This window comes from Adiantum capillus-veneris, chromosome 14, assembly GCF_014529385.1.
Source record: "Adiantum capillus-veneris isolate H3 chromosome 14, ASM1452938v2, whole genome shotgun sequence".
Taxonomy (NCBI): Eukaryota; Viridiplantae; Streptophyta; class Polypodiopsida; order Polypodiales; family Pteridaceae; genus Adiantum; species Adiantum capillus-veneris.
Genome location: NC_140944.1, coordinates 19,689,188 through 19,699,889, shown reverse-complemented (window position 1 = coordinate 19,699,889; position 10,702 = coordinate 19,689,188). Strand labels below are relative to the sequence as shown.

General features: G+C 43.4%; 1 protein-coding gene across 1 annotated transcript; it reads right to left on the bottom strand.

Annotated features, from left to right (window-relative positions):
- Positions 1–7,429: 7,429 nt before the first annotated feature.
- LOC147442037 (uncharacterized) lies at positions 7,430–9,842 on the bottom strand. The gene has a single exon (XM_086528373.1). The coding sequence runs from the start codon at positions 9,717–9,719 to the stop codon at positions 7,695–7,697; it is 2,025 nt and encodes a 674-aa protein (XP_086384499.1). The 5' UTR covers positions 9,720–9,842; the 3' UTR covers positions 7,430–7,694.
- Positions 9,843–10,702: the final 860 nt, after the last annotated feature.

The window sequence follows — 10,702 nt, the reverse complement described above, 5'->3', positions numbered from 1 at the left end:
TTAGGAACAATATCAGATTGGCTATGGTTACAGAAGATCTGGGCCTAGGGCCACAGTATTATTACGTAGAACATTCAATGAAGCCAGGTTTTTCAGAGCGGTTATACCTGCTAGCCCAATTCCTTCCATCTCAAAAGATCTATTTGTATCGAAGTTATGGTCATCAATTAAGAGGTTATTTTAACAGTACTCCATGCACACGGGAGTATGTGTTGGTCTTGGCAACTCATATTTTGCCCTTAACAGAGCGCCCAAACACCTGTTATTACTGCGATAGCTGTTTGTGTGATCACGTAATGGGTGGTTTAATAGAGATGTAGATGAGGATCCACAAAAATACTTATCTGCCCTGCTTCTTTTTGTCCCTTGTGCGTCAGAAAAAAGAACTCAAGCTATTGTGTGTGTGTGTGTGTGTGTGTGTGTGTGTGTGTGTGTGTGTGTGTGTGTGTGTGTGTGTGTGTGTGTGTGTGTGTGTGTGTGTGTGTGTGAGAGAGAGAGAGAGAGAGAGAGAGTATGTGTTCACACACACATTTGACTCCTGCTCAAAGCTTCACAGAGCTTCCATGCCAGTTTCTTGGCTGCCTTGCTCTATTGTGTAAGCCTCAAGGCTCTCGCTCCCCTGCTTTAACTGTCCAAAATCCCACATAGCTTCAAGATCTACAAGCTTTCTTGAGCTCCCCTTTCTTGATTTTCTGCAAAATTATAATTCCTACAAGATTCTCTTGGAATATCCAAGATCTCCCACGCCCGAAGAGGGGTTGTGCACGTCGAGAAGCCGAGTGCTCTGATCTCCTTCAAGTGCGCTGATCCATGTTGGATCTGTTGCCACCATCAAGCTCAAGCATAAGCTCCAACCTCCGCCATAGTCGGTGAGCTCTGTCGCTTTCGAACCAATCGTTGAAGTGCGATTGCGCATGCGGTTTACCGTCGAAGCTCTAATACCACTTGTGAGTGCACGTGTGCGCGGATGCGTGTGGGAAAGGGGAAGAGCACGTGTGCGCGGATGCATGCATGCGTGCGGGAAAGGGGAAGAGCACAGGTCGGTATGGGTGGAGCAGCATATGGAAGAAGTCAGAGTGAGGTGCTCCTTATTCTTTTTATATGAAGAATAAGGGTATGTACACATGTGGGCGGGCGGCCAAACACTGGACGTCCAGCCCGAGCAAAAAGGCGTAGTGGCTTTACCCCAACAGGATCTAGAGAATAAATTAAAAATGTCCCAATATCTTACAAGGTAAGTGAGCCCCGATCATGCTGGTCTAGATTGTGGTAAAGTATGTAATTGTTGACGCATGCATGGATGCGCTCTTACTCCATGCCAAGTGCAGTGACATACAATAACGTATGTCCATGATCTGAAGGTATGTGGTGATCTCTAAGAAGCATTTTGCTCTTTAATCTACAATCAAACAAATAATCAATACAAGTCCACAAAGCAACCAAGAAGAAATTGAAATAAACCAAGTGGAAATAGAACTTACTTGAGGAGTGCATCTAAACTACCATTGCTCCAATTGAATTTTGCTTGCAAGTTGGGGACTTTCAATGATGCTAGGAGTACCAAGTACTATGCACCATCATAAAGAGGTGCTTAAACACTTGATAGCATCTTGTCCTCTAGTTCTTGCTCTACAATCCTCTTTGCACATGTTGGCTTTATATGCAATAACCCATCAACTATATCAAGCATGTGCTCATCCTTAAAGTGACCCTGAGAGGCGTGTGGGGAATCTATCAAAGTAGATCTAGTGAAAAAATCACTAAGTGCCCTGCCTTTGCTCATATGCTCTTGCCGTTGTTTTTCATTCTTACGTTTTCCCCTGATAACAAGCCAATGGAGAGCATCATAAAGCAAACGGGGAATGGTCCTCCTATCAACTCAGGTGCTTTTTTGAGGGATCTAAAGCCCCTCGTTCTCCACATGCTCCAAAGAAATGCGCTGCAAGCGAGGAATTGTGCCTTTGCACTTGGCACAAGGGCAACATAATTTATTCTTGAATCATCATTTGCACTTCGTGCCATTTGGAGGGCCACATCTATCTCAATTACCCTACACACACGCAAAAGAGAGCTATAATGATTCAAAATTATTTGAAAATTGACATGCTGCCTCACAATTGATGGTTAGTAGATTAGCTTAAAGCTAAATTTTGAATAGTGAAAGAAAAGACTAAAGAAAACGTAATAAGTATGAGAAGCATTTTTTTTTAAAAAAAAAGCTTTAAAATAGGCATTAAACCAATAAGCTACAGTTCTTAGCTGATATACATTGCTTTTGTAAATTGAAATGGTGCAGTGTGTAAGGCATGCCCATCTATCCTCAAACAAAATGGACAGGCCTTAGCCTTTTCTAGATAATTTTGAAGTAAATTATGGTATGGTTTTACCTTTGGTTTAGATTCAGATAAGGTGATTTAGTTTTTTTGCAGGCTAGGAGTTGGTGTGTATATAGCCTTAGCCTTTTCTAGATAATTTTCAAGTAAAGTATGGTATGGTTTTACCTTTGGTTTAGATCCAAATAAGGTGATTTAGTTTTTTTGCTTTATCGGTGTTCTTGTGTGTCTTGCTTTTGGGTGTTTTTGTGAGTGTTGTAGCCTCTTGTGATTTGTGATCAGGTCGGACTTTTCTGAGCTGATGAAAGTATATATCTAAATATAAGAAAGTTTTTCTAGTATTTATGCCTAGAAGAGAGTTGAGTTAATGATGCATAATCCAATAAGACGATTATCATGTTTAATCCATAAGATGACAAATATATAAGTAAGCTCATGGTAAAGGGGCCATTACAAGGTCATCTAAGAGAGCGAACTTAGATCTCCGATCTTTGAGCTCAATTATAACCAGACAGTAGCTCATTTGATTCGTCTCGTCGAGAGCTTTCCAAAAACATTGATATCTATTTCTTTTACGATCAGAGCCAAAAATTACAATTCCATTCCTGAATAACAAAATGGGTGTGAAAAAAAAGACACTCCAATCCCAAAAGAAAGACATGGGTGCAAACAAGGCTTAAAGTCACCCATTGCCCAATGAAAAGGTTTTATTTCAAATAAAGTGAAAGTTGAGAATCCTTTTGAATTGCACAAAGCGATCCAACTTTGTTCTATTATAGGGGGTGTCATTGTCCTCTCTTTGTTCTTTGTGGGGTGGTTTTTTATTGGCTCCTTTACCCTAGAAATAAGTTGATAACATTGCAAATGCTACTTAATTATGATTTTGGTGCCGCTAGGTACCCCCCATTTACTTTGAATGAAAAGTTCTCTCGGAAGATCGATTTGAACAATGTTTTTTGATTGGAATTACTAGAGATGCCCTGTAAAAGAAAGCATGCATGCAGTGCCATCGAGAGTTTTCTCTCTCTCTCTCTCTCTCTCTCTCTCTCTCTCTCTCTCTCACACACACACACACACACACACACACACGAAAGACCAATGCCGCCCATCTCCAATGTGCTCTGAAGAAATCCCCGTTGTTTCATAGCCCTTCGTGGTCAGCATAGCCACATCCACACTTGCTATATTACATTCCATCCATCATCGCAAGCGTGCTGACCATGCTAATATCGTCCACCCTTGCTCGAGCTCTTACCAATGTTTATGCCACCACTTCTCTTCAGCATCACCACTGCAATTGTTGCAAATTTTCTCGCTTTCTCGTTCAACATTATGTAGATCTTGTCACCAACCTTCTACAATTAGTGCTTACGCAACAGTAGAGTCGAAGCGTGTGAGCACCTAGGAGTAGTGTTTGATACCGTATACTCTTTGCGTTGACTACAATTTTGGTCAACCAGCCGCTTCCTATCTTGGGTGACTAGATACCTATTGGAGATTGTTTGCCACGATGGCAAGCAGTCCCATATCTAACCAAATCCCTGGCATCGTGGCATGCAACCCAGTATCTAACCCAATCCCTGGCGAGCCCACTTGCACCAACAAAGCACTTTCAAATCTAGCTGCCATTTACATCTACATAATGCCAATAGTGCCCATCTTATCCAACTTGCATCCACGATGGGATAGCAAGAGGCTGCATTGATGAGGGGATAGATTAAGGAAGGAGGAGTGTACAATCTGTGGGGCAAAGGAAGGGAAGGGAAGGGAAAGAGGAAACATTGATGCGAGCTTGGGCACGCAGGGGGTAGGAAGTCACATCAGCATTGGCTATTGTCATTGCATATCAAGCCATTGCACGTAGAGAGAGAGAGAGAGAGAGAGAGAGAGAGAGAGAGGGCACAAGGAATCATTGGAAGCCTTTTGACATTTTTTTTATATAAAAAAAAAAGCAAACGAATGGTAGAGGGTACCGGTTGAATTTTGTTCAAAAATAACAAAGAATCCATTTGGATTCTCTCCACTCTCTTGTTTGAAAGAAGAGCCTCGCAGATGTCTCTCCCTCTTTTTTTGGCCTGAAAGGGCAAAGGCTTTAGAGTCGTGTTCTATTTTTTGACTAAAAATAGAAAAAAATATGCCTTTTTTGGGTTACCAGAAAAACCCATGCTATGTGATGATTAAATTGGATAGGTGAAGTGGATGGTACCTGTAAGTATTGCAACGGCTTCCAGTTTACCAAGCAAGAACTTGGGATAGGTAGGTAGAATAGATCTAGAGGGAACTGACGGTGTAAGGGTGTGAAATGGGTGTTGTCCACGTATCTTAGGGTTTTTGATAGCCTTATCATTTTGGGGCATCATTCTTATTAATTTTACTATCCTCTAGCAGAGGTAGAGCATAGCTTCTTTGTGCGCTCTGCTATTCTTTTCTTGCTATCTTGCTATCTGATGCCTTGGAGCTTTGGGGAGTCTCTGGGGGTGCTACAAGTATGATGAGTTTTGTATTAAGGCTTCTTGTTGCTTGAGACGTTTTGTGGAGGGTAGGTCTAGTCATCTGAGTCGTTTTATGTTTTCACATTGTGGAGTGGCGATAGAGTTTGTAGGGGGTGATGTGTTCAAGAGCCTGCTTAGGGCCTGTTTCCACGTAGCTCAAATGTTCACATTTGTGGCCATCAGCCTTCAGGCCTCCAGGTCCCATGCTCCCTACAAAAAAGGCCTCAAAGTAGGTGATTGGACATATCTTAAATATTGATTTCACGCTTGCACTTTTCCCAGTGTGGTTTCGGTGAAGTTTTGCTTTGTTTCAAATGGTTTTCACATCTTTTGAGAGGATCTTGTCTAAAAAAAAGTGGTGCACTCCTTTTAAGGAGAGAATTAACGAAGGGTGCAAAAAAAGAGGACCACCAGTACTCACAAAAATGTTGTTTGGCTAGTCACACAAATGTGCACATTTGACAAGCATGGAAACAGGCCCTTATCTACGGTTATGGATTTCTCTCTAGGCCTTCATTCTCTTTGGAGTGCCTCCTTGGGAGCTCTATTCAAGCTCTATGACTCGACCAACATTTTGCAAACAGATCCAAATGAGGTTCTTGATATTACTTGTGATTACTTTGATGCTCTATTATTGTTGAGCCAATGACTGATGCCATTTCATAGGCTAGAGAGGAGGTTAGGTCCCATGTTGGGCCTGTGGTGGTTACTGAGTACATGTGTCAACATATGATGGCTCCATTCTTTATGCAAGAGATATATGATGCAGTAGTTGGTATTGATGGACCAGTAGTTGGTATTGATGGTCCATCTTGTCTTGGTGAGGGTCAGTTGATGTGCCAGTTTTTCTTGTAGCATTGGGATATGATTTGCCATCTTTTTCCCCAAGGTATTGTATCAAGAAAAAGCTTTGCCAATGATCTTCTTTGCATTATCTTTGGTTGGCAGAGCTTTGATTATGAATCAGGTTGTTCTTGTGATAGCTTGGTTTACTACCTCTTGTTAGACTTTACACCCTAGAGTCGTGCCACGGTTGTAGCCCTTGGTGCAAATTTTTGTGTGGCGTTGTTTGGATGGCTCTAGTAACGTGCAACGTAGAGTTCACTAGCACACTCAGTATTATGCCTTGAGAGAAGAGAGTTTTTGGCATTATTGTTCCAAAGATGCAAAGTGGCACATTGCTTGCAAAGCTCATAGTCCGAGGTTTGTTTCTTGGGGTTGAGCCTTGGAAGCAATTTTTGTACCATGCTTTACTCGTGTTGTTCCTCTTTTTGGATCTATGGACAGGTATGGCTTTTGGCATTGTACGATCCATTTCATTTTTATTGATGCCTCCCTAGATATGTCTTCATATGTCACTGTTTTAGGCATTGCTTGTGGAGAATATGGTTGTTTGTGCGTCCTAGATTGATTCGATAGAGAGACCTTGATGCTTTGAGGAGTTTGAGAGGTAGCCCCTCGTCTATAAGTGGCACGGGGTCAGCGACGAGGGATCCATGGCGGGCAATTTATCGCCAAGACGAGACGAAGTGGGACTGTCAGGCAAGAGTTTTATATGATGAGAGGCATTGAGCTTTCAAAGTGTCGCGCTAGGCAAACTAGATAGGCATAACTCTTGAAGGTGGAGGTCGGGGGTTCAAAGGGCCACCGCGACATAATGGAACCCTAATCTTTTTGTCCCATGAGACTTAATCAACGGTGGGATAAACCTCCACCGTTGATCCCTCCACTTCTCCGACAGCCCTTGATTTGAATTGTGTGTCACATATCCGACAACTTGGAGAGTGTACAGTGGTCCAACAATATGTCTACATAGCTGGTTTGAGGCCTCATCGCTAGCTACTAATTTCATTGGCAATAGGGTTACTACATGTATAATAGAGATTGGTGCTGCTTTTACTACTGATTGGCGTGCCATGATTGGAGGGTAGGCTATCTTGCCTTCTCATGAGGGGTAGTGGGCTTTTTTTGCCCCCTTCTAGCCAGCCAATTGTCACTCGTCATGGGTCTCTTGTGTTTGACATTACTCAGGTTGCTCATCGTGGACACCAATCCATATGTTTTTGACATTATGGCTATGATGATCAGCCAGCATCTCTGGTGTCACACTTCTTGTGTACGTGTATACGGTATCACAAGAAGATTTAGAAATTTTCTCATGTAGGAAAATGGAGTCTCTTTCAGTGTTTTTCATACAATGCATAACATCATGAGCTTCTACTCGAGAGGCACCATATACCTAGCTAGGTACGATTTGGGGGGGGGGGGGGGGGGGGGGGTCCCCTGCCCCCAATCGTACCTAGCTAGGTATGCGGTGCCTCCCTCCCAGAAGCTCATGATGTTGAGGTAAATCACAATGTGAGAATTTTTGTGAGAATCTGTCCAAAACTTCTTGTGTATCTTCCCAATCCATTTAAATGATAACGATATTTTCACAAGACAGGCTATCAGCAGTATATATCACACCAACTTATAGTGCTAAGAACATCAATATCAAGGCTTGTTTTTCTGCTGAAAAAAATACATTAACATCCAAATTATCAATTTTGTAAACAGTCAAAAAAAACAGTAACATTTAAGATAGTGGAATTTGAAATCTTCGTATGGAGAAAACTGATATCACAAACGTTATGCGCTCAAAACAATGACAAAATGTGCCAAGTGCTGCAGCCCTGATGGAGACAATATCAGCTTGGCCAAGACATAGATAAGAAGCAACAACTGCCGCAGAGTTTTTAGACATTGTAACTCATCGAGACACGATAGACACTATACATAAAAGCGCACACCACCTCTCTTTCCTTGCCTACAAAAACTTCCTTGCCTTTTGCTTCAAGCAAGACCAAGAACATTGTTATAGCATTCATAACTACTTTTGCTTCTGCACCTGATGAAATTGAGCTTTTACCTGTTCCTTCTTCAGCTCACAATCTCTCCGCATCAGCTCCAGTCTTTGTACCTGGACATTCAGCTCCTGTAGGTGCAAATCATGCAATTGCTGCTGATAGCTGTTATCTCCTCCTTCCGCGAGTGGAATGCCCATTCCAGTGCAAAATCTCAGAGGCAGGCCCCCCCAAGCTGCCATACCCATCCAGCTTGTACGTCGCCCCATCTGATCCTCCAGCCTTTTTGTCGAATCTTCGATAAGTGCATAAGCTTTGCTTGTCCACTCTTCCACGTTTCGCTTCGACCACTCTTGCAGCTCATGAAGAGTAGCATCAATTCTATCCTGAAGCAATTTGTCCGTAGAAGAAGAAGAAATATCAGCAGGGAGATGAACAGTAATTCTTGCTTGACCTTCCTTCACAGCTTCTTCTTCTTCATGGTTTGGCTTCGTCGAAGTTGCGGTAACTGCATTGGCCTTCCCTTCCACAGCATTGTCGGTCGTTGCAGCCGCTTCAATCTTGCCAGCGTTAGCTGCCTCAACCTTGCCAACATTAGCTTTTGCCAAGGGCCTAGCTTTGGGTGAACTTACAGGCATACCCTTTACCTCTCTATCAGGGCTTTGAATGGATTTGCTAGTACCATTGTCTGCTCCTCGCCAATCCTCCAGCCTAGTGACTTCAGCCCTTCCCCAAATCTGACTCAATAAGTCAAATAAGCGCTGCTCACTATCATTTTTATGTTTGAAAAGCTTCTTCAAACCCCGAAAGTCCTCTATTTTTTGCACTGTACCCTGATACTTCTGCTTCATTCGTCTAGCCTTCTCAATCAGTTGTTCTCTGCTAAACTCCACACCCAACTTCTCTTGCAAAACCTCAGAAAGTGTAAACCAGAAATCATCGGCTCTTTTGCTCGGCACCTCCAAGCCCATCCTCACGCGGTTCAGAACTTCTGAAGCCATGATAATTTCTTCCTCAACAGACCATAGATGGGGCAACTTCTTCTGTTTCGAAGTTGAAGAATGGTGGCTGTTATCTTTCTTTTCCTGCTTTTTTTCATTTTCTGCAGGTGACTTCTTGCTGTCAAACACGTCTTTTAAACCATTGGCCCTCGCAGAACTATTGAGTATCTTCTTTGCAATCTCTTTGGCAACATCACCCAATGTATGTAATGGCTTATCTCCACTAACACTCTTCTTGGGTGAAGACAGATCGCCAGTACGAGAGTCACTTGGAATTTGAGACACTTTGTCTTTGGCAGCACTTTTCTTACCATCCTGTGCCAGATCTGCATCCTTCCTCTTCTTTGAGATGGGCTCAGAGTCAGCTGAATCTCTTTCCGCATCCTGTTGCGACGACTCATTTCTCCTCTTCTTTACGGAAGCACCTGACTTCTTGTCGTCTCTCACAGAACCATCACTCGCAATGTCCTTGACAACGTTTCTAGCAGATTGGCTCTCCTCCTGCACATTTTTCAAAGCCTCTCCTTTCGCAGACCTCGAAGGAGGGGGATCCTTCTCTTGCTCCTTTGCAGCTTTGCTTTTCCCTCGCTGCGTACCTTCTTCAGAGGCGGCTTTGCTTTCCAATACCTGGGTTTCTTGTAGCTTCTTCTGAGACGGAGGTGGAGCTTCCATAGCTCTGGTCGGGGTCCCCTCCACCACATCCGTTGCAGGTTCCTGAGTTAAATCCTCTGTCTCAGAGCTCGATTCGGTGTCATACTCTGATTCTACATCAGAATCGAAATGCGAGGGGTCAATGGGCTTTTTAGTATCAACCTCCATTGTATCGTCCTCTTCATCTGATTCAGAAGAGGACTCGTCTTCAGCAGAAGCCTTTGGAGCTTCAGACGGGATCCGTTCTGTATCTTGGCCAGGGATGATGTTGACTCCATCGTTTTCAGAGTCGAAACCATCCTCTTCGCTGCTGCTCTCGCCCCCACTCTCGTTGTCTTCCTCCGTTTCATCCTCTTCTACCTCTGACGTGGACTCCAGCTCAGGACTCTTGCGGTTCATCCTTCCTCTGAGCTAGGATTGCTCAATCGTGCCCTTCATCCCTACACTAGACTAGTAGCAGTAGGTAATTGCTGCCGCGTACGCTGAACAAACCACCCACAGCAACATAACTGATAAAAATCACGAAGCCTGCCCACTTTATAAATTGTGATTTAAGAAAAGGTTGGTGTATGAGAAATCTTTTCTTTTTTTTTTTTAAATAGCAGAACTCACAATTGTGAGTGAATTATATTGATCATCCCAAAAAATTGCAAGGTCTTGCCATGCTCGTGTTGAGCCATGACATCATCCAAGGACCACAGTTACATCGGCTATATGGGTAGCCACCCCTTACAAACCGCCCCCTATCCTTGATACACAAGGTCAATTACCATGTGCCTTCTGAGATCTTCTATTTACCATTGGCCAAGGTTTTCCCCCTTCCTAGGCATTCCATCTGCTGACAACAACGCACGAGTAGTCCTTGACCAATCCTCCGAGTTTTGCTTGCACCCGAGCGTCCATATTAGCACTTTGCTTTCGTGTATAATTTCTGCGAAGCTTGCCACCTCAGATCCACCTTCAAACACACGGCGGTTCCTTGTCTGCCATACATTATGTAAAAAAAAGTACCTGATGATTTGAGTGCTGATGAGGAGGGCAGGACTACCTGAATTCTTACCTCCAAGGAATAGATTAGTCTTGAAAAAACCAATTTTCCATGTTCTTTGTACCCACTTGCATATTTTCCCTACGAGGCCTTTGATAGTTGGGCATCCCATGAATAGGTGGGCTATACCTTCACTAGCCAACCTACACCCCAAGCATCAATCTGATCCAATCCCTCTCTCCTGAATCTTCACCTCGGTCGGAAGAGTCCCCCCAAATTACCCTCCATAGAAATACCTTCATGTGTTGCGGAACCTTTGGCTTCCAGATGTTCTCCATTACTTGCTCCCACCTTTCCTCTGGCCATTGTTTTTTCCATATCTTGTTAAGGGGGC